This window comes from Salvelinus namaycush, chromosome 9, assembly GCF_016432855.1.
Source record: "Salvelinus namaycush isolate Seneca chromosome 9, SaNama_1.0, whole genome shotgun sequence".
NCBI lineage: Eukaryota > Metazoa > Chordata > Actinopteri > Salmoniformes > Salmonidae > Salvelinus > Salvelinus namaycush.
In genome coordinates, this window is record NC_052315.1 from 54,525,708 (window position 1) to 54,550,187 (window position 24,480).

General features: G+C 44.1%; 1 protein-coding gene across 1 annotated transcript in view; it reads left to right on the plus strand.

The window, feature by feature from the left end:
* Positions 1–459: 459 nt before the first annotated feature.
* LOC120053553 (homeobox protein aristaless-like 4) overlaps positions 460–24,480 on the plus strand; it is a 59,935-nt gene continuing 35,914 nt past the window's right edge. Inside the window, exons 1-2 of the mRNA XM_039000687.1 lie at positions 460–778; positions 23,892–23,917. Of these exons, the coding sequence (XP_038856615.1) occupies positions 460–778; positions 23,892–23,917 (345 nt within the window). The remainder of the gene's footprint in view (positions 779–23,891; positions 23,918–24,480) is intronic.

Below are 24,480 nucleotides of genomic sequence, written 5' to 3' on the forward strand. Positions count from 1 at the left end.
ATTCAAATCAATGTAATGTGTTGTGTCTCCCTCGTTAACCTGGGTCAACAAAAAAATTTAAGCTAAATCTGCTCTTAGTTTGACCTCCCATCTCTCATCTCTGGTGTCTGAATAATAACGGTGGTGGGCTAATTCTACTTTAACTAAGTCTATGAAGCGACAAGGTCGGAGTGTCATGTGCTGAGGACTTTAGTGGGACCAGTGGTATCATCTCTAATGCGAGTCAATTTGGTTCCTTACCCCGGTAAACCTTCAGGGGGCTTTCTTCGCATTTGTTCAGTCTGCTTCAGACTCTGGAAAAACATCTGATGCATTTTATAACAAACCCCAGATGCGCCCAGAGTATGTGTGAGAGAAAGTGTGTGTGGGAGTGTGTTCGCCAGTGCTTTCTGCAGGGTAAAAGGACAACGAAGAAACAGTTTGGATTTTTTCGATTTGGTTTTAAATAAAATGTTTGGAATGAACGCAGATACGTGCGTTTCATATTGTAATATCACATCGATGGATTCATATTATAACACGTCTTCGCCACACGGCACGAATCCCGTAAGGACATTCCAAACGAGTGAATCCAAATACAGCCCAACATTCCTACCAAGCAAAGGACAACAGGGTTACGGGAAGAAGTCTCGGAATCCTTCACAACAACAGGAGTGCCAGTCACAGGATGCCGCATCAGAGGAAAGCAACAATTTAAACCACCTCTTCATACAACCGCCAGGTTGCAAAACATCCCCCGAAAGCAAAGGACACAACGGCGCGTCTATCCCCTGCTATGGTGAGTTCCAAACGGTTGTAAGTTTGGATGCTGATTGCACTGCGCACAAAGGTTATTAATTAAAACCACTGCGCTCAGAACTGGTGCGATGACCAAAATTAAAACATCAGATTCATTTGTAAAGAGGTTCCGCACTTAAATAAGTGAGTTTCAAAGTTATGTTAAGCTATTTATTAATTTCAGAGGCAACGCGCAAAACCAACGTTTAGGCGGTTAGGCCATCGTCAGTCAATCAGCATCCCAAACAGCCTTATCTAGACTATGAGTTAACAACCAAGAATCGTGTGGGCAAGAAGGCTAACAATTAAAGGGAAATGTGTTGATTTTATAGGGTCAGAGAGCAACAGGAGTTTGTTAAGAGAAGCCAGCATTTAAAATCCCCAAAGCATCTTTATAACAGAAGACACACACGCTAACGTCTGTCTGTTAGAAACTGCATGACCACATCATTTATGAAGCCAAGTTGTTGGTGAAGAAAATACAATGACAAATAATGCGAAATGATTTGACTTTCATTCTGGCATAATCTGTATTATTTTGACCTTGGCCTATATATGCCATTTAGCAGAAGCTGTAATACCATGGACCCCTGGCAAATAGCTTATTTTTGAACATTTACAGTATGTATACAGGCCTATACTTTCTCAACACACCAGCAAACCTCATGCACATACCATCGTATGCAACTTATATTATCACTTATTTCAACACAAAAAGGGAGCCAATTAGACTGATATAGATTATTTTATAGCATAGAAACTCAGAGGACAGTCCCCGAAATATGAGATTAAGCAATAATCTGAAAATTTTGCCGACCAATGATTTATTGCACGATTTCTCACCAAGGGAATTGGGCTCTATGGGGACTGGGAGCAAGTGATGCAGCCTACACACACACACACACACACACACACACACACACACACACACACACACACACACACACACACACACACACACACACACACTAAAACTTAAACATTAGGCATTGAGATTTGCCAATAAGTGTTCTCATCGTTTAGAATGTAAGATTAAATATGATATTCTATTTTTTCCGAATCAGTTTCCAACCAGAACACCTATATGCAGTGGCTGTTCTAGACCATTTCAACTGGGGGGGCCAAGCTGGGGCCAGTTGTACTGTTAGAGGGGCCAGTTACATTAGACGTTATTGTTGTCATATCGTTTTCTTCACTGCATTTCAGGCATTAGCAGGCAAAAGACCATGTTCATAATCATCAGCGTTGCCACTGTCTAATAACGGATGTAAAAAAAGAACGATAGCAAAAATTTGTTATGTAAAAATTATTTCATACTCCACATTTAGGTGGGCCACAAGGGGGTCCAAAATTGTTGTCACAGGGGCACTGGCCCCCCCCTGGCCGCCCCCCCCCCCAGAACCGCCACTGCCTATATGACCTAAGTATTCAGATTTTAAACACTGGTGTTTACTTTCCCATCGTCCGGTTTAGAGTGCATTTAGTCATTAGAAATGCATGTGACTTTCTCCATGCCTTTTTTATTCAGATCAGTGCTTGGAATGTCTGTCACCTTATCTACATTTCAGCAGTAGTGAACAGGGCCTTGTTTCCCATAGCCTTCGTAGCGTTAAGATTATCAGTAGAACCATTTTACGATGTATCTTTAGTAGCGGATGTGTTTCTCAGAGCCTCCGTTAGTAACGTGGCTCTTAAAAACCGTCGCAAATCTACGAGCGATCTAGTCCAGGGTTTCCCAAACTGGGTGCACATTTCATTTTAAATTCCTTAACACTACACAGCTGATTCAAATAACCAACTCATAATCAAGCGTTGATTATTTGAACCAGCTGTGTAGTGCTTTGGCAAAAACCAAAAACGTGCAGCCAGGGTGGGCCCCTGGACCGACTTTGGGAAGTTCTGATCTAGACTACTTGTAGAGCAGCCAAAGTGCATCGTTAGGCCTCTTTTCTGCCTTACCTCACAAGATATCATTCTAAAACAATTTCTACGTGTTCTGTGTGAATGGGCACGCTCATACGATGATACATGTTTCACATGGGCAATGTATAGGATCTAATGTAATATTTCATGAAAAGATAAACAACATGCTCGACTCCCCCCTTAGATCGGATGCTGCGTCCTAGTATAACATCCAAAGAACAAAATGGTCAAACTGTTACAAATACATATTTCAAAAATGATCCAATAGGTCTATTTCTCTCTTTATCCCTATCTCTTCCCCTACATGGTTTCTTCTTTACCAATTCAATGCCCATATAACGTAAGGCACTAAAGTACATGATTATGGATATTGAAATGCATGGCAACAGGGGGTTTTTCATCGTGGTTGCGAATGGAGCTCTTATACGATAGGAACACGTAAGGACACGTAACATATTTCGTGTTACAGGGTATTCTACCCCAAATGGGGATGGGTAAGAGAGTTCTCCAAAGAGAGACATTGGATATAGACCGCCTCAATGAGGAATGTTCCTTTTCTTGTTTTTTTGTATAAGGTTATAAATAAGTAGGCCGAAAAATACCCTGCTAACATTTAGGCTATGACATCATAATGTATATTTTATTGTGTGTTTCTATATTTATTTGTCTTTTATTTTCATGTTTCCCCCAGCTCCCTCTGCTGGGATCTCTTTATTGGGCCAAAACTGACTATAAGAATGTATACTTATGCCCACCTGTGTGTAGGCTGTATTGTTGTCGTGACATTGATTGCCATTGCCTCCTATGCACTCTGAAGAAGGGCTCATACACAAAACGTTCGTGGGGCAATACAAATGTTTATTTACGTTTATTCACCGGAGTGCTGTCCTTTATTGTTCTTCTAATGTACTGTACATTTGAAATATGCATTTGTAACATTTTGTCAAGCTTAGTTTTATACACAGCTGAATCTTATCCAGTAAAAATTGGAAACACCACATCGTTAAAACATTGGAGAGGCCATGGCGATGCTGAGCTTGATTTGGGCTCAGCATGCTTCCGGAGACTCCCCAATTGCATCACACTCTCCAGACCACATTGTCAGATCAAGCATAAATTGGCTTTTACATGTTCTGTCACGTTCCTGACCTGTTTTCCTTTGTTTTTGTATTTGTTTAGTATGGTCAGGGCGTGAGTTGGGGTGGGCATTCTATGTTATGTGTTTCTATGTTGGGTTCTTTTCTATTAGCCTTATATGGTTCTCAATCAGGGACAGGTGTTTGACGTTTCCTCTGATTGAGAACCATATTAAGGTAGGCTGTTCTCACTGTTTGTTTGTGGGTGATTGTTCCTGTGTCTGTGTATGTCGCACCACACGGGACTGTTTCGTTTTCGTTCGTGTATGTGTTCGTTCCTGTTAGTGCGTTATGTTCTCTAGTTCAGGTTTGTTCACATCGTTTATTGTTTTGTAGTTATTCAAGTGTTCTTCGTGTTCGTCGTCTTGTTTAAATAAATTTCATCATGTTTTCCACCTACGCTGCATTTTGGTCCGATCCTTCTCGCCTCTCCTCATCCGAGGAGGAGGAAGAAATAGAATAACGTTATATGTTCACTCTACATGCTTGTTTGGGAAACACTCTTATAAAATGTGGCCGGTAAATAGCGAAGCATCTGGTACGATCATCTTAATTCATAAGTTACCTCAAAGCTGGGAAACAAGGCCCTGGACATTTGAGGGAGGAAATATTGTTCTTACTCCACTGTGTTGAGTTCATTCATTTCCATTAACTTTCTGATTGAAAAAGATGTGGGAGGGGCTACATTATCATATTTCCCAGCATGATTTGTTGCTGGTAGATTTTTAGAATAGTTTTAATATCGATGTTTCCTCATGCGCATTGATTTAATTTATCCTACACTATACAAAGAGAAATAACATTTTTCTAAACTAATCCAATCTGTAAGGTGTTGGACTGTTACTGAGACTGTTGTTCCAGTTTAGATGGTTTAGGTAGTCTTCTTGAAGTCCTTCACCATAGCAATCATTCTGAGTGCAGGTTGTGGGTGATAAATTCGAATTGTTGGATATCCTGGATTCTGATAGGAATTACTAATCACTTCACAAACCAGTATATTGTGACTCGAAGGTCTGATGCGCCCCATGAGCCAGGATTTTCATACCACAAAGTCGAAGATAATAAGGCCATAACTAAAGGCTCTATGAAATCTGGTCATAAAGGGGTGGATTCACCGACGCAGATTAAGCCACTTTTAAACTGGACGAACTGGACTAAATAGTCTCAAACTTGTTCTAGTCTAGATTTAAAAAGTGTGTGTCACGTTCCTGACCTGTTGTCTGTTATTTTTGTATGTGTTTAGTTGGTCAGGGCGTGAGTTGGGGTGGGCATTCTATGTTTTGTGTTTCTATGTTTAGGTCGTTGGTAATTAGCCTTATATGGTTCTCAATCAGAGACAGGTGTTTTACGTTTCTCTGATTGGGAACCATATAAAGGTAGGGTGTTCACACTGTTTGTTTGTGGGTGGTTGTCTTCCGTGTCTGTATGTATGTTCGTACCACACGGGACTGTAGCGTTTTTTGTTTATAGTATATACCTGTTCGTGCGTTCTTCGTCTTATTTTGTAAGTTCTCTAGTTCAGGTCTGTCTTCGTTCGTTTTGTTATTTTGTAATTATTCCAAGTGTTGTTTCGTGTTCGTCTTCGTCGTTTAATAAATTCATTATGTTTTCTAAACCCGCTGCATGTTGGTCTGATCCCTACTCCTCCTCTTCGTCCGAAGAGGAGGAGAACAAGCGTTACAGAACCACCCACCAACGAAGGATCAAGCAGCGGGTTAACGGACAGCAGCAGGTGTACAAGGAGGAATGGACATGGGAGGAAATCCTAGACGGAGAAGGACCCTGGGCAGAACCAGAGGAGTGTCGCCGCCCCAAAGCGGAGCTGGAGGCAGCGAAAGCGGAGAGGCGGCGATATGAGGAGGCAGCACGGAAACAAGGCTGGAAGCCCGCAAGTCAAACCCAAAAATTTCTTGGGGGGGGGGGGCTCTCGGGGAATATAGTTGGGTCAGTCAGGGGACTTGAGCCAACTCCTCCTGCTTTACATAAGGAGCCGGTGAGGGCGGATTTGGAGGTGAGTGACGCAGAGACAGTAAAGGAGTTAATGGAGAAATTGAAGGAGAAAGATATGAGGGATGTACTGGTTTGGTGCATGAGGCACGGCATCCGTCCGAATGAACGTATTGGTGAGTTAATGTCACTGGGAACAGCTCTCCATACTCGTCCTGAGGTGCGTGCTAGCCGTCTGGTGAAGACAGTGCCTACACCACGCACCAAGCCTCCTGTGCGTCTCCAGAGTCCTGTGCGTCCTGTTACTGCTCCCCGCACTAGCCCTGAGATACGTGTTCCCAGCCCAATACCACCAGTGCTGGCACCACGCACCAAGCCTCCTGTGCGTCTTCAGAGCCCTGGTTCTCCTCCATGCACTCTCCCTGTGGTGCGTGTCTCCAGCCTAGTACCACCAGTGCTGGCACCACGCACCAAGCCTCATGTGCGTCTCCAGAGCCCTGTACGCACTGTTCCTTCTCCCCGTACTCGCCATGATGTGCGTGCCCTCAGCCCGGTACCACCAGTGCCGGTATCAGGCACCAGGCCTATAGTACGCCTTGAGAGTCCAGTGTGCCCTGTTGTTGTTCCCCGCACTAGCCTGAAGGTGCGTGTCCTTAGCCCGGTGCCTCCAGTTCCGGCACCACACACCAGGCCTACAGTGCGTCTCAGCCGGCCAGAGTCTGCCGTCTGCCCAACGGCGCCTGAACTGCCCGTCTGCCCAATGGCGCCTGAACTGCCCGTCTGCCCAACGGCGCCTGAACTGCCCGTCTGCCCAACGGCGCCTGAACTGCCCGTCTGCCCAACGGCGCCTGAACTGCCCGTCTGCCCAACGGCGCCTGAACTGCCCGTCTGTCCAACGGCGCTTGAACTGCCCGTCTGCCCAACGGCGCCTGAACTGCCCGTCTGCCCAACGGTGCCTGAACTGCCCGTCTGCCCAACGCCGTCTGACCTGTCCGTCTGCAAAGAACCGCATGAACTGCCCGTCTGTACTGAGCCTTCAAAGCCGCCCGTCTGTACTGAGCCTGCAAAGCCGCCCGTCTGCCATGAGCCTTCAGAGCCGTCCGCCAGACAGGAGCCGCTAGAGCCTTCCGCCAGACAGGAGCCGCTAGAGTCTTCCGCTAGACAGGAGCAGCCAAAGCCTTTCGCCAGACAGGATCAGCCAGAGCCTTCCGCCAGACAGGATCAGCCAGAGCCTTCCGCCAGACAGGATCAGCCAGAGCCTTCCGCCAGACAGGATCAGCCAGATCCGTCAGCCAGCCATGAGCAGCCAGATCCGTCAGCCAGCCATGAGCAGCCAGATCCGTCAGCCAGCCATGAGCAGCCAGATCCGTCAGCCAGCCATGAGCAGCCAGATCCGTCAGCCAGCCATGAGCAGCCAGACCCGTCAGCCAGCCATGAGCAGCCAGATCCGTCAGCCAGCCATGAGCAGCCAGATCCGTCAGCCAGCCATGAGCAGCCAGATCCGTCAGCCAGCCATGAGCAGCTAGATCCGTCAGCCAGCCATGAGCAGCTAGATCCGTCAGCCAGCCATGAGCAGCAAGAGCCCGCCGGCCAGGATCCGCCAGAGCCCGCCGGCCAGGATCCGCCAGAGCCCGCCGGCCAGGATCCGCCAGAGCCCGCCGGCCAGCATCCGCCAGAGCCCGCCGGCCAGGATCCGCCAGAGCCCGCCGGCCAGGATCCGCCAGAGTCGCCAGACAGTCATGAGCTGCCCTCCAGTCATGAGCTGCCCTCCAGTCATGAGCTGCCTTCCAGTCATGAGCTGCCTTCCAGTCATGAGCTGTCTTCCAGTCATGAGCTGTCTTCCAGTCATGAGCTGCCCTCCAGTCATGAGCTGCCCTCCAGTCATGAGCTGCCTTCCAGTCATGAGCTGCCTTCCAGTCATGAGCTGCCCTCCAGTCATGAGCTGCCCTCCAGTCATGAGCTGCCCTCCAGTCATGAGCTGCCCTCCAGTCATGAGCTGCCACCCAGCCCGGAGCTGCCACCCAGCCCGGAGCTGCCACCCAGCCCGTAGCTGCCCCTCTGTCCTGAGCTACCTCTCTGTCCTGAGCTACCTCTCTGTCCTGAGCTACCTCTCTGTCCTGAGCTACCTCTCTGTCCTGAGCTACCTCTATGTCCTGAGTTATCTAGGGGGGACCGGTGTGAAGGTTCCTAGACCAGGGTTGGGGGCGAGGATCGCCACTCGGAGGACGCTAAGGAGGGGGACAAAGACAATGGTGGAGTGGTGTCCTCGTCCTGCGCCGGAGCCGCCACCGCGGACAGATGCCCACCCAGACCCTCCCCTTGAGTTTTAGGGGTGCGCCCGGAGTTCGCACCTTGAGGGGGGGTTCTGTCACGTTCCTGACCTGTTGTCTGTTATTTTTGTATGTGTTTAGTTGGTCAGGGCGTGAGTTGGGGTGGGCATTCTATGTTTTGTGTTTCTATGTTTAGGTCGTTGGTAATTAGCCTTATATGGTTCTCAATCAGAGACAGGTGTTTTACGTTTCTCTGATTGGGAACCATATAAAGGTAGGGTGTTCACACTGTTTGTTTGTGGGTGGTTGTCTTCCGTGTCTGTATGTATGTTCGTACCACACGGGACTGTAGCGTTTTTTGTTTATAGTATATACCTGTTCGTGCGTTCTTCGTCTTATTTTGTAAGTTCTCTAGTTCAGGTCTGTCTTCGTTCGTTTTGTTATTTTGTAATTATTCCAAGTGTTGTTTCGTGTTCGTCTTCGTCGTTTAATAAATTCATTATGTTTTCTAAACCCGCTGCATGTTGGTCTGATCCCTACTCCTCCTCTTCGGACGAAGAGGAGGAGAACAAGCGTTACAGTGTGATTTCCATAAAGACGATTAGAGTTAATCTAGAGCTAAGTGAAGGCTGAAATTAAACCTGGCCAGAGGCAGGCTTAACTTCAGATGAATGGATGTTGGCCCCCGGGTTGACCTTGGCAATGGAGGAAAATGTATTACCAGGACTATTTCAATGGCGACCAGAGAGCATCACCAAGGCCAGACAGAAGGGCGGTTCTAGACAGGAGCAACCCTGTCTATAACCGTTTCCGTATGAACAAAGAAAATCCTGCTGACATTTGTTTGCTTGAGCCAAGGCCTTCATCTGACTCTTGTCGGGGAAGGCCCATCCCTCCGTCCCTGCAAGTACTGATCACCTTGAAGTTTTTGGCATCTGGAACCTTCCATCGTGAAACCGGAGATTTGTGTGGTGTAAGTGAATCGACTGTATGCAGAATGCTATACAGTATGTGAACAACGGAAAGACAATTACATCAAGTTCCCCTGATGATGCTGCCCAAGCCAACTACAAGGTACTGTAGAGTTCTATGAATATGGGAACTTCTCTGGAGTCATTGGCTGTACAGGTGGATGTCATATTATGTTTTTTCACAGGAACTTAGAAAGACAAGACAATGTAGAAATGATATTTGTAACTGTGTGACATTGTTTGTGTGTTAAGACCCCACTGTGTTGTGTTACACAAAAAGCTAACATTTCAAAGTGACTCTGATTTGTAAAAGTGAGCCAACAATAAATACATTATCTTACCTGAAGTTGTTGTAGCATCGTTTTGTAATTTGAGTTGAATTCATTAGAATTGGTAGTCCAGACATTATTTTTCTTGTTTTCGGGTTGATGAATCATGCTGTATGTTCTCGATAATTGGGTGGTTTGACATCATTTGCTTCAAGAGGGTTTTTTCAAAGTCACTGAAATTCTTTGAACGTTTTCTTTTACCTCTGTCCATTGTTTGGTTTAGGTGACTTGCTCCAATTCCACACAATGCTTACGTATTAGTGTCCCATCACTGGTTTTTGAAGCATCCTCAGGGCATCATGCTTCACAAAGATTAACTGGTTAGTCCTTATTTACCTCAGTCTGGGACTCAGTCTAGAACTAATTAATCTGAAGTTAAGCAACGTCTCCAATTTTTTAATAATCTGTATTTATTTAAGTAGAATTAGCCTAGTCCCGATTTACTCACATTCACTCAGAAGACATGCTGGGAAATATGGAAATACTTGGCATACAACACACACACACACACAGACTTGAGGCAATATTATTTATTTATAGGCATCAAAGTGGTATTGTTTGAACAATCATATTAAACACAAGTATGCACAAATTATGGTTAGGCCTACATTTCTAAATTATGGCCTGCCATCCAAACCATTGCCTTCATCTAACGATACAATACTAGAAATTAACAGACTACCTGGCAGGGTATAATAAACTGACAGATTGTTTTTGGAAATCACTTTTTTGTTGTTGCCCAAAGTGGTTAAAAGTTAATTTTCTCAATATCTTTAAATCATACTGGTCCGGTAGTCTAATATTAAATAAGGTATTAAGAAAAGTATTATTAATAAACTTAAAGCACATATACAATGACATATCTAAATCGTGTTTTGTCCCACCCTGATCTGTTTCACCTGTCTTTGATTATCTCCACCCCCTTCAGGTGTCGCCCATCTTGCCCATTATCCCCTGTGTATTTATACCTGTGTTCTCTGTTTGTCTGTTGCCGGTTTGTCTTGTTTGTCAAGTCAACCAGTATTTTGTCTGAGCTCCTGCTTTCCCCCCAGTCTCTCTTTTTCTCGCCCTCCTGGTTTTGACCCTTGCCTGTCCTGTCTCTGAGCCCGCCTGCCTGACCACTCTACCCTGACCCTGAGCCTGCCTGCCGTCCTGTACCTTTGCCCCACCTCTGGATTACCGACCTCTGCCTGACCTGACCCTGACTTCCATCCTGTACCTTTGCCCCACTACTCTGCATTATCGACCTCTGCCTTGACCTGTCGTTTGCCTGCCCATGTTGCTGTAATTAACATTGTTACTTAGACACAGTCTGCATTTGGGTCTTACCTTCAAACCTGATATGTTTATCACGACACAGATTTTAATTATGATTTTAAATCATTTGAGAATGTATAGGTACTTACGTTATAGGCCCAAAACCATCAGTCCAAAATCCTAGCCTAATGATTGAAATATACTATAGCCTAAACTTATTTTTGGGGAGGCAAAACCTATAGACTTTGTTTCGAATGCCACATTCTTATTAAATTCACCGACAACACGGCCATATGGCCAGCGGGTTGACTTCTATGAGCATGGCTGCATAGCACAAGAGACTTTGGACGGTGTCTGACTATGTTCCAAGTTCATATCAACTTGGTTGCAGTAATGTTACGTTGATGGTGAACGGATACAAAGATAACGTCAATGATGATGTTAATATGAAAGCACAGTGTAATGGCGTTGACCATACACATCTGCAAGTAGTTGGGATTGCAAGATGCCTATAGGCCTTCCATTGCAATGATTGACGCACTTAAGTGTTATTAAAGTTCATGAAAATAAAATTATTTAAAAAAAATAACATATGACATCAATTGAAAATAGAATAATCTGGTTTTGTGTTTAAATCTGAGCGCAAAGAAAATAATAAGAACACAAAGCAAGGGAAGGGAATAAAGACATAGGATCTCTTCTTTTATATATTTGCTCCAGAGAATGACAGGTATTTAAATAATTTAAAAGCAACTGTTATACAGATGTTATGACACAGTTTGTTGCTGCTCCAATGCCCGACCTTTAGAAAGAATGCACAAATTCTAATATCCAGAGATGTGGCGTTTTTTTACACTGCGGGGGAAGTTTTACAGAGAAAGAAAAGCCCGTTATTTGAACCTTGATTAAAATGGACTTAAAAATAGGAAAATTAAAGTCTTCAAAACATACACCAAAAACAGCAACATAAAAAAACCAATAATGAAAATATTATAAACTGAATAATATTACTAGCACCACATTATAATAATAATAATAATTATTCATATTATTATTGGATAACCTCTATTTCCATGGGCAATCATCTTGATAATTTTAAAAGAAACAGTAAAGTAAAGTGGGAAATGACTAATTCCTAAAAACATAACTGCTGCACAGACTAGGCCATTCCCACATTGAAAAAATGTATCCATCATATGATCTTTATTGTTGCTTTTAATTAGCATATAATTACCAAACACATTTCCATAACTCATAAAAGCATGAAATTCAAATGAAGCCTCAATTTCATGCAGTGAGCGAAATGTTTAACTGTGGACATTGGAACCACAGATGTTGGATCTTAATTTGAGCCAGTTTGCTAACAGAAGGAAAATAATCCCGGAGCAACAAGAAATGTGAATTACTATGTGGATTATAACTATTAGACATTTTTGTAGGGGTTGATAGCCTACATTTTTTGTAAGGGAAAATCAAGTCAGAAATTTCAAAGTGGAAATTACAAACTTCAGAAGCCTTTTTATACTTCAAATGAATTCCTACCTGCATTGGAGGAATGTTCCGCAACGGGGTGATCAAATTAAGATCCTATATCTGCATAGGTTACAGTAACATTGTGGGCCTTTTTTCATCACGAGATTGTACCTCGACAGCCGGCACCTTTTCTCACCAAAGTATACCCCATGAAGTAAAAAAAAAAAACAGCCTTTCCTTTGACTGCAAACAATAGGAGTAAGGCCTTTTATTTCGGCTTAAATTCTCATCACACACATTTTACGTGCGTCTTTCTCAAAGATGAGAGCCAAGGGTAGTTCAACCCTGCATCAAAAACACTTTGCAAAGACCAATAACAGAGCAGAGCCATTCAAACTGCGATCCTTAAATGCAATATGTCTCCCCTGAGGAAAGTTGTGCAGTGTTATTCTGTAAAATGTTGCAGCCAGATTGCTCTGAAGGCATCATAGCTTTGGAGAGGATAGAGTTGGTGCACAAGGGAGCGGAGATGTTGCACAACTTTATAATGTATTTTCTCCGTCAACAGCAGAACTTTATAATGTATTTTCTCCATCAACGGCACAACTGTGCCCAGTTTATTATGAATACATTTTGTTATGGTAGATTGGGAACCATGGACATTTCTCTATAGCTGACATTTCTGCAATGCATAGGTATACTGTATAAGGCCTGAATGAGATGTTCGACGAGCATACTTTTGGTCATGTAGTGTATATTCCCTCTGTGCATGTTAAGTTCACACCTAGCTTGAAATGCATACAGTATACGCACACCGCCATCATGCTTATGAGAACCTTTCTGTTTTCCCACAATTGTTAAACTTCAACGACTGTACTCAATTTAATTGACTTTCTGAACGAGTTTACATGTGTGCATACCTTGCATACCTTTACAGCGGTTCAATGGCTGTGCTCTTTTCACATATTTTAGAATATTTCAGACGATTCATTATCTTTCCTTCCTTCGGCACTGAGCATAACATATCAACTATATTGCATCTCTTGTACCAGGCATTATCATCATTAAGAGAGGCTAATGCTACAAACTTGTGTCTCAGCTATAGTGCCTTAGACTTGGTCCTGTACATGCTATAGGCTAGTGCCTCATGCAATGCATGGTACAACAGGGCCAGGGGAGGTTGTAGGGGTTGGGATCCTCAACCTATAGAAACTTCTACCTGACCACAGTCCACAGCAATGGCTGAAATCAGATCACCAGTGGAACCAATTAGAGTGCTTAGAGGGCAGGAGTCTGCAGAAATGCAGGCCATACACAGCCACACAGCACAACAGAAGAGCTAGCCACCCCATAAATACAAAGCAGATGTGATTGTTGTGTCCCAAATGGCACTCTATTCCCTATAAAGTGTTCTACTTTTGATCAGAACCCAATTTTGTAGTTTTCAGCTGTGTCTGGAGAAAGACTTAGAAAAATATATCAGATATCAGATATCATGTCCTCTATTGAGTCTAACCTTCTGGACAAGAGGATACCTATGTAAGAATGCTGTTCATTGACTATAGCTCAGCATTCAACACCATAGTACCATCCAAGATCATCATTAAGCTCGAGGCCTGTGCAATTGGGTGTGAGCAAGACCTTTAAACAGGTCAACATTCACAAGGCTGCGGGAGTCAGAGTGCGCGGACCAACTGGCAAGCGTCTTCACTGACATTTTCAACCTCTCCCTGACCGAGTCTGTAATACCTACATGTTTCAAGCAGACCACCAAGGTAACCTGCCTAAATGACTACTGCCCGTAATACTCACATCGGTAGCCATGAAGTGCTTTGAAAGGCTGGTCATGGCTCACATCAACAGCATCTTGCTAAATGCTAAACCCACTCCAATTCGCCAACAGATCCACAGATGACGCAATCTCGATTGCACTCCAAACTGCCCTTTCCCACCTGGACAAAAGGAACACCTACGTGAGAATGTTGTTCATTGAATACAGCTCAGCATTCAGCACCATAGTGCCCACAAAGCTCATCACTAAGGACCCTGGGACTAAACACCTCCCTCTGCAACTGGATCCTGGACTTCCTGAAGGGCCGCCCGAGGTGGTAAGGGTAGGCAACAATACATCTGCGACGCTGATCCTCAACACGGGGGCCCCTCAGTGGTGCGTGCTTAGTCCCCTCCTGTACTCCCTGTTCACCCACGACTGCGTGGCCAAGCACGACTCCAACACCATCATTTGCTGATGACGCAGTGGTAGGCCTGATCACCACCAACGATGAGACAGCCTATAGGGTGGAGGTCCGAGACCTGGCAGTGTGGTGCCAGGTCAACAACCTCTCCCTCAACGTGAGCAAGACAATGAAGATGATTGTGGACTATAGGAAAAAGAGGGGCGAACACCCCTATAGGGGCTGTAGTAGAGCGGGTCGAGAGTTTCAAGTTCCTTGGTGTCCTCATCACCAATCAACTATCATGGTCCAAACACACCAAGACAGTTGGGAAGAGGGCACGACAACGCCTTTTCCCCCTCAGGAGACTGAAAAGATTTGGCACGGGTCCCCAAATCCTCAAAAGGTTCTACAGCTGCACTATCAAGAGCATCCTGACCGGTTGCATCACCGCCTGGTATGGCAACTGCTCGGCATCCGACCGCAAGGCACTAAAGAGGGTAGTGCGTACAGCCCTGTACATCACTGAGGCCAAGCTTCCTTTCATCCAGGACTAATATACAAGGAGGTGTCAGAGGAATGCCCCAAAAATGTGAAAGACTCCAGTCACCCAAGTCATAGACAGTTTTCTCTGCTACCGCATGGCATACTGGAGCGCCAAGTCCAGGATCAAAAGGCTCCTTTTTTATTGAATGTAATTTATTTTGGGAAACAGACATGTACAACAAAATGCACAATGTGTACCCAGAGGATATCACTTCACAAAATAGGGACTGGCGCACTTCACAAAATAGATGGCATCATGAGGATGGAAAATTATGTGGATATATTGAAGCAACGTCACAAATGGGTCTTCCAAATGGACAATGACCCCAAGCATACTTCCAAAGTTGTGGCAAAATGGCTTAAGGACAACAAAGTCAAGGTATTGGAGTGGCCATCACAAAGTCCTGACCTCAATCCTAGAGAGAATTTGTTGGCAGAACTGAAGAAGCGTGTTAGAGCAAGGTGGCCTACAAACCTGACTCAGTTTCACCAGCTCTGTCAGGAGGAATGGGCCAAAATTCACCCAACTTATTGTGGGAAGCTTGTGGAAGGCTACCTGAAACGTTGGACCCAAGTTTAACAATTTTAAAGGCAATGCTACCAAATACTAATTGAGTGTGTCATCTTCTGACCCACTGGGAATTTTATGAAAGAAATAAAAGCTTAAATAAATCTCTACTATTATTCTGACTTTTCACATTCTTAAAATAAAGTGGTGATCCTAACTGACCTAAGACAGGGAATTTTTACGAGGATTAAATGTCAGGAATCGTGAAAAATTGAGTTTAAATGTATTTGGCTAAGGTGTATGTAAACTTCCAACTTCAACTGTAAACAATGAATAGTGATTTATGTCTGTCTGGAATTCATGTCGAGACCATATCACACTCATGAAGGAAATCATGGACCTTGAAAAACAAATATTTCCTCTCATATTGTTTTCCTCTCCCCCTCACCCATATCCCCCCCACAGCTAAAGACAATGGCGGGCTAACTGACTCTGAGCTGACCCTAAAAACGGACTCCCCTGTGATAGAGGGTTCCTATCTGAACCTGAAGGAACCAGGGTCAGGGGTCAAGGGTCAGGGTCAATCCGACCGGTTTGGCCCTGGCTCGGACCACCTCTCCAGTCCCATGGACAAGGGGAGCGAGGCTGCGGAAAGCAACAAGGGGAAGAAGAGGCGTATCCGCACCACCTTCACCTCATATCAGTTGGAGGAGTTGGAGAAGGTGTTTCAGAAGACCCACTACCCTGACGTCTACGCCAGAGAACAGCTGGCGTTGAGGACCGTCCTGACAGAAGCACGAGTACAGGTGAGAGGATTTCGGAGCTTTGACCTTTTACTTGGCTCAGTTGAACAACCACTAAACCCTGATGAGGACCATGGTCTGAAGTACTACTATTATACCCGGTCCCAATTCTCTCCCTACCCCTTCCTCTTGGAAGTTCTGAAGGGTCTGAATAGGTATAGTCAGAGCAGCAGTGGAACTTCCACAATATTGGCAAAAATCGAAAGGCCAAAAGGACTCCTATGAGCTGTTTTCTGTAGAAGCTCTGTCCTTTTCATCATGTACATGTTTACTCAGGGATCTGACAGAGAGAGAGAGAAGATTGGCATGTGGACAGACCTTGTTCTGAACACATAGCATGGGCTATTATCTTTTCTTCCCTTCTCGTTCTGTCTTTCCGTGGACAGGACTAGCGGGAATACTATTCTTTAGTTCTACATACTGCAGATTTTGTTAAGAGGTCAGAGGCCAAGGGCTTCCCCCCAAAATGGCCATGTTACTTCAAACTACATCACTACACAGCATTTATTTCAAGAAAAAAAAGAGAGAGGAACAAATAAAACTCAAAGTTATTTGGCAAGGCAATAAGAAACACTCAGATGCCACATTCAATTTCCCAGCATGCTCTGAGACAGTCAGGGCAACAGAACCTGGTCTGGTAAAGTGGAGGAACAGTAAAATAAATGACCGATTTGCATTTGTTTTCCACCTGGGAGGGCCCCTGTCGGCCTGCCTTTGGCCGGTGTTCAGACGGACGGTTCCTCCCGCCCCATGTGGAATTGCCTCTATCGGTCTGTGTCCGAACGTGCACCATCCGAGCGAGACCCAGTCGACCCGTCTGACCCTGTGGTCGATTCGGGTTGGCTCTGGTATACACAACCAGGAATATCTTGGTAATGGAACCAGATAGAGACACCTCGTCTTCTGACCCAGTGGCCCTACGTGGGGAGTGGCGCACTCAAATACCAACATTCTTTCTGATAGTCTTTAGTCCAACTTTTGGTTATCCTGACATGGACACCATGTATTATAATTGCCCATTACGGGCTATTAGCAGACTATTGGCAACACCTCTCTGTATCTTTATAGTTTGTGCAAGGCAATTGATCAGCATTAAAAACTTTGTGAATAGGACCTCCCGAGTGGCGCAGTGGTCTAAGACACTGCATCGCAGTGCAAACTGCGTTGCTACAGATGCTGGTTTGATACCCGTGCCGGCCGCGACCGGGCAGTTTGCACTGCGATGCAGTGTCTTAGACCACTGCGCCACTCGGGAGGTCCTATTCACAAAGTTTTTAATGCTGATCAATTGCCTTGCACAAACTATAAAGATACAGAAAGGTGTTGGCAATAGTCTGCTAATAGCCCGTAATGAGGCGATGGTTGGCTTTTGGTTTCTCTCCCTCTAAAAACATAAATAAATCATTCTAAATAACAAACTGGCTTTATTTACAAATTAGTGAGAATGTCTCACCCCATGTTCAAGAATGGCCTTTTTCCTCGTTCACTCTAGGTTAAATGAAAACGAAATCTCCAAAATATTGTTGTTTTTTAAACAAAGTGACTATTATTATTATTAATTATTTTGGATTGATATTAAAGCCCCTTAAATATTCTCACAGATCTGATTTGCCCTAACAAAAAATGCCCATTAGATATTAATTTAGAATCCTACAATCCTCTAAATATAATTATTGGTGGAGAGTCACGTCATTGAAAAATATATTTTCGACATACTGTAGGCCTACCGTAGGTGACATGAGTCTCACTAGTGTTGAGTAATGTGCTGTTAAAAGTGGTGTAGGTCTTATTTATTTAAAAAGCATATTGAAGTTAGAAGCAATAGGATTTGAAGCAAAAGCCTATCCTCTGTGGTCAACTATTTCAGCACTGTTTCGCACTGCTCTGAGACAAGCATGGGAATTGGAGGTTTTTATTTTCACTGAATCTCCATTTGGGTATTGGTTAGACTACAATTAGGGTTGGAAATGCTATGCTCTTAGTACTGTAGCCTACTCCCGACCATCATGTTGTACAGTGCCATATTTTCCTTTCCACCTGAACGGAAACCCTCGGTTTTTGTTTCTTGGAATAGAAACACCATAATATTAAGCAAATTAATTAAGCAACATTTCTTAAAATCAATCCCATATACTATGTTCTTACAAAAAACGTTTTAAATTCTCTAGCACAACCAATATTGAAGGCTATGAAATGCTTCTCAAAGATGCCCTCAGGTGGTTAAACTAGCACTAACTAGCATTAATGGTAACAATGGCTGACAAATAAATAAGGTGCCATAGAATTCTGAGGCAACGAGCAAGGTGTGCTGCAGTATGACGCGATTTTTAAAGGTGGAACCACTGTATCTAATAGAACACAGACAGTTTTCAAATTCAGTTGAGTGTGGTGTACCGCAGGGCAGCCGGCTAGGGCCATTATTGTTTTCTGTTTTTACAAATGACCTTCCACTGACCTTGAATAAAGCCTGTGTGTCTATGTACGCTGGCGACTCAACAGTATACACGTCGACTGCAACAGTCAAATAAATAACGGAGACATTTAACATAGCTCCAGTCAGTTTTAGAATGGGTAACTAGCGATTGCCTGGTCTAAATATCTCAAAAAGTAAAATATTTGCGACAAATCACTTGCTCAACGCTAAACCTCTTTTAGATCTATTATTGAATAATGTGGCTATTGAGCAAGTTGAGGAGACTAAACTGCTGGGTGTAACCCTAGATAGCAAGCTTTCATGGTCAAAACATGTAGACCCAATGGTTGCTAAAATGGGAAGCGGTCTGTCCATGACAGGGCGTTGCTCTGCCATCTTGACATCTTAGTCGACCAGACAGGTCCTACAGCCCCTAGTTTTGTCGCACCTGGAGTACTGCCCAGCTGTATGGTCATGTCCAGCAAAGAAGGACATTGGTAAATTGCAGTTGGTCCAGAACAAAGCAGCACGTATCGCACTTAGATGTACATGGAGGGAAATTGTCAGTAACATGTATGTCAGTCTCTCCTGGCTCAAAGTTGAGGAGAGCTTGACTGCATCACTATTGATCTTTGTGCGAGGTATTGATGTGTTGAAGGTACTTGAACGGTCTGTTCAAGCAGTTGGCACACAGTTCAGACACTCATCGGTACAACACAACAGTATTAAATAGAGCAATGACAACATGGAACTCTGCCACCCCAGGTAACTCAAGCTAGCAATACAACCAGTTTAAAAAAACGGATAAAAGAACACCTTACTGCACAAAGGGTACTGTGAAGAGACACAACCATGTTATATGTATTGCATTGTGATTTGCACTGTACTATGTATTAGACCTAGATATTGTGTGTATGTACTGACATTTGAAATGTCTTTATTTCAGTCCTTGACTAATAATGTTCTGTACTATGTATTATGTCCTGTTTCATGTGGACCCCAGGATCCTAATAAATACCAATTATCTGGGTTATCACAGTTCCCTGTGGGATTGAGACTTGGGCTGCCGTGGTTTGTCAATGAGGCGGCGCGCAAACTCGCATTATCAAGTCGCAACAGGTGCCCTGTGGTTTGGGACTTGCGGTTACTTGTGTGAGTTCTGGCATTCCAGACTCCTTGGGTCTCTGTGTGAGCCTTCTTGTTAGGGTCTAAGGGCTTGGTCCGCCGTGGTTGATGTTAGGCAGCGTTTTGTCTGGGTTACCACAGTTTCCCTGTGGGTTTGAATCTTGGGCTGCCTTGATGGGCGGCAGCGTGCAGAGTACGCATTTATGAGGGTTACCACAGTTCCCTGTGGGTTTGAGCCTTGGGCTGCCATTGTTGCACGCGAGTACACAGTTTCCAGGTGACTGCAGGTTTTCTGTGTGTTTGAGCCTCGGACTGCCGTGGTTCATCATCTCTGGACTGCCATGGGCCTCCTAGTTTGGTACCCTCTGAGTCGGTTTGGGGTGTGATTGTATGTCCCAATAGTAACATCTTCCCGGTGAGTGCGCATATGCCTATCACAACAGATGTCATTAAGCAACAGACTTCAAAGTGCGCAACAGAACATTGTACTGTCTACACTCGGTTTGTTGTTTTTATGAAATATTTTTCATGAAATCGGTTAAAACATACCTAAAGTTTGTATTGCTACAGATTCAATGACATGGTCAGCCTTTGCGGCTGGGACCACAATTGTGTGTCCTGGATTCCTGTTGGCTGCTAGCCATCATGAAAACTGAATAGGCTAACGTTAGCAGTGCTAGCCCACTGGTGTTTTTAATCCATGGCTGGGCAAAAATGCTTCAGTTGTGAGATTGTTTCGAAATAATCACAAGATAAGTTGGAACTGGAAAATGGACAGGGATTTGTCTGCCCTAAATGCACCACCATCAAGCAGCTTAGGGAAGAGATCCTCCAAGTGTTAGCTCGGCTGCAAGAAAAGGATAATCTGCTTTCTAAGTACACCGACTTTGCTGTAACCCAGGCAAACCAAATCTCAGTTTTAAATGCCTCCTATAGCAAAGATGTCGATGAGTTAGGCGGCATTGTTCTGTCCCAATCCAATGGACAGATGTTAAGCTCAACTCCACAGCCCATGGGAGACTGGGCACTCACAAGGCGTAGGAGATCGGGGAGGCAGTCTGGCCACCCTTCATCTATCTGAGAAGATCCCACCAGCTATCGAACAGCTTTGCCCGGGTTGAGACAGACCTACCAGCCCCGGGAGTCAGCACGGATTCTGGGTGTATACCAACAGCCGGCGGCCGCCCATTGGCACCCTCCCCCACGGCCACCACAGTTCAGGAGGTCCCTTCACCATTAAATTCCGTCACAACCACCATCATTGTGGGTAGCGCGATAATGAGAGTTTGGCCTGCCTAAGATCTGTGGATCGATAAAGGTCCATTGTCACCCAGGACCCCGCGCCCATGACATCAACTCCCTCCTGCCCACGGATCTGGCCAACTAGTCCAATATTGACACCATCGTCACTCCTGTAGGTTTTACCAACCTTAATTTTAGGCGATCTGAGGGAGGACTAGAATTTATTTTTAAAACACCCTTGCTAGCACAGGGAAGATAATAATTATCTCTTGCAATATTTTTGCATTATTATACAATAGATCGCTATAATCACCGTCAGACACACCTGGCTAACTTGATGGGTCATATGATGGCGCCAGAGGTGATGGCTGACATTTTACGGGCTCCTAGCCAATTGTGCTGTTAGTGTGTGTTTTTTCGCGTTATTTGTAACTTATTGTGTACATATTGTTTCTGCCACCGTCTCTTACGACCGAAAAGAGCTTCTGGATATCAGGACAGCGATTACTCACCTCGTACTGGACAAAGATTTTTCTTTAACAAGTCGGACGCGAAGGATTCAGACACCCGACAAGGCCGAAATCCCCGTCATTCACATGAAGAAGAGACAGAGACATCGGGGACGTATACTACCGGTCAAAAGTTTTAGAACACAATCATTCAAGGGTTTTTCTTTATTTTTTATTATTTTCCACATTGCAGAATAATAGTGAAGACATCAAAACAATGAAATAACACATATGGAATCATGTAGTAACCAAAAAAGTGTTAAACAAATTAAAATGTATATACAGTGGGGAGAACAAGTATTTGACACACTGACGATTTTGCAGGTTTTCCTACTTACAAAGCATGTAGAGGTCTGTAATTTTTATCATAGGTACACTTCAACTGTGAGAGACAGAATCTAAAACAAAAATCCAGAAAATCACATTGTATGATTTTTAAGTAATTCATTTGCATTTTATTGCATGACATAAGTATTTGATCACCTACCAACCAGTAAGAATTCCGTCTCTCACAGACCTGTTAGTTTTTCTTTAAGAAGCCCTCCTGTTCTCCACTCATTACCTGTATTAACTGCACCTGTTTGAACTCGTTACCTGTATAAAAGACACCTGTCCACACACTCAATCAAACAGACTCCAACCTCTCCACAATGGCCAAGACCAGAGAGCTGTGTAAGGACATCAGGGATAAAATTGTAGACCTGCACAAGGCTGGGATGGGCTACAGGACAATAGGCAAGCAGCTTGGTGAGAAGGCAACAACTGTTGGCGCAATTATTAGAAAATGGAAGAAGTTAAAGATGACGGTCAATCACCCTCGGTCTGGGGCTCCATGCAAGATCTCACCTCGTGGGGCATCATTGATCATGAGGAAGGTGAGGGATCAGCCCAGAACTACACGGCAGTACCTGGTTAATGACCTGAAGAGAGCTGGGACCACAGTCTCAAAGAAAACCATTAGTAACACACTACGCCGTCATGGATTAAAATCCTGCAGCGCACGCAAGGTCCCCCTGCTCAAGCCAGCGCATGTCCAGGCCCGTCTGAAGTTTGCCAATGACCATCTGGATGATCCAGAGGAGGAATGGGAGAAGGTCATGTGGTCTGATGAGACAAAAATATAGCTTTTTGGTCTAAACTCCACTCGCCGTGTTTGGAGGAAGAAGAAGGATGAGTACAACCCCAAGAACACCATCCCAACCGTGAAGCATGGAGGTGGAAACATAATTCTTTGGGGATGCTTTTCTGCAAAGGGGACAGGACGACTGCACCGTATTGCGGGGAGGATGGATGGGGCCATGTATCGCGAGATCTTGGCCAACAACCTCCTTCCCTCAGTAAGAGCATTGAAGATGGGTCGTGGCTGGGTCTTCCAGCATGACAACGACCCGAAACACACAGCCAGGGCAACTAAGGAGTGGCTCCGTAAGAAGCATCTCAAGGTCCTGGAGTGGCCTAGCCAGTCTCCAGACCTGAACCTAATAGAAAATCTTTGGAGGGAGCTGAAAGTCCGTATTGCCCAGCGACAGCCCCGAAACCTGAAGGATCTGGAGAAGGTCTGTATGGAGGAGTGGGCCAAAATCCCTGCTGCTGTGTGTGCAAACCTGGTCAAGAACTACAGGAAACGTATGATCTCTGTAATTGCAAACAAAGGTTTCTGTACCAAATATTAAGTTCTGCTTTTCTGATGTATCAAATACTTATGTCATGCAATAAAATGCAAATGAATTATTTAAAAATCATACAATGTGATTGTCTTGATTTTTGTTTTAGATTCCGTCTCTCGCAGTTGAAGTGTACCTATGAGAAAAATTACAGACCTCTACATGCTTTGTAAGTAGTAAAACCTGCAAAATTGGCAGTGTATCAAATACTTGTTCTCCCCACAGTAAGTATATAGAACGTGCCACTGAGACAGTTAATGGCGGACTGAACGAAGTTATGTAGAGCACCTCAAGATAAAAACGTAAAATTCAATATCGGCAAGTTAGACTAAATATTAGCACTACACAATCTGGTGGGTGATAACCTTCAATCTGGATAATAACACAAAACACATCTTAAGACTAGAGAGATTTATCGACAAATATTACGAAAACAAGCAACACCCAAACATGACGGAGAGTAAGACGGGAACCGATTTCTAAACGAAAACGTGACTCTTCTACAGACACAGACAATTTAATATTTTCACCACCGGGAATGGTAAAGGTCGAAACCGATCTGTTAAAATCAATAAATGGCAAACTGGGCATACTTCAATTAGTCAGTAAGGATATAAAAGAGTTGAAGGCAAGCCTCGAGATGAGTGATAAAAAAGCTGCGACATTGGAGAAGGAAACACACAAGCTAAAAGGGACAGTCAATAAGATTGAAACCAAAGTGAATGAACTTAAGGAGAACACCGTTCTGAGAGAAGCCTTACTTGACATACAGACTAGATCCATGAAAGAGAATCTGGTACTTACAGGTATCCAAGAGAAAGAAGGAGTAGTTCCTGAATCTGTAGTTAGAGTTACTCCTTACAGCGCTTCAGATTCCACGAGAAGCTATCGACAAAATCCAACTCGAAAGTGTACACCGCTTCGGACAGAGGGCAAAGGTACGAACGCCCAATCGTTGCCAAATTTGCTTCCTTTAAAGATAAAATAATGGTTAAAAGCATGGGTAAAAGACTTGCTGGGACCAAAATTGGCATGAATGATCAGTTCCCGAAGGAAATTGGAGAACGACGTAAAGTTCTGTATCCAATTTTCAAAGAACATAGATTAAAAGGGAAACGAGTAGCTCTCGTCATCGATAAACTATATATTGATAACCAGTTGTTCAAAGACTACTCCATGGTTATTAAAAAAATTATAAAAGTTCTCATAGACGAGGAAAATAATAAAACACAGTTTTATGGATTGTAACAATACAATAAAAAATATAGCTTTTCTATATATCTTCAAATATAACTAATTGGAACACACAAGCACTAATTCAACATGGTGAAGATAAAAACTCAGTAAGCAGAAGGCACAGTATGTGTGGATGGTGTGGTGTGTGTTTATTTTAATTTTATTTGTAATGTTTGG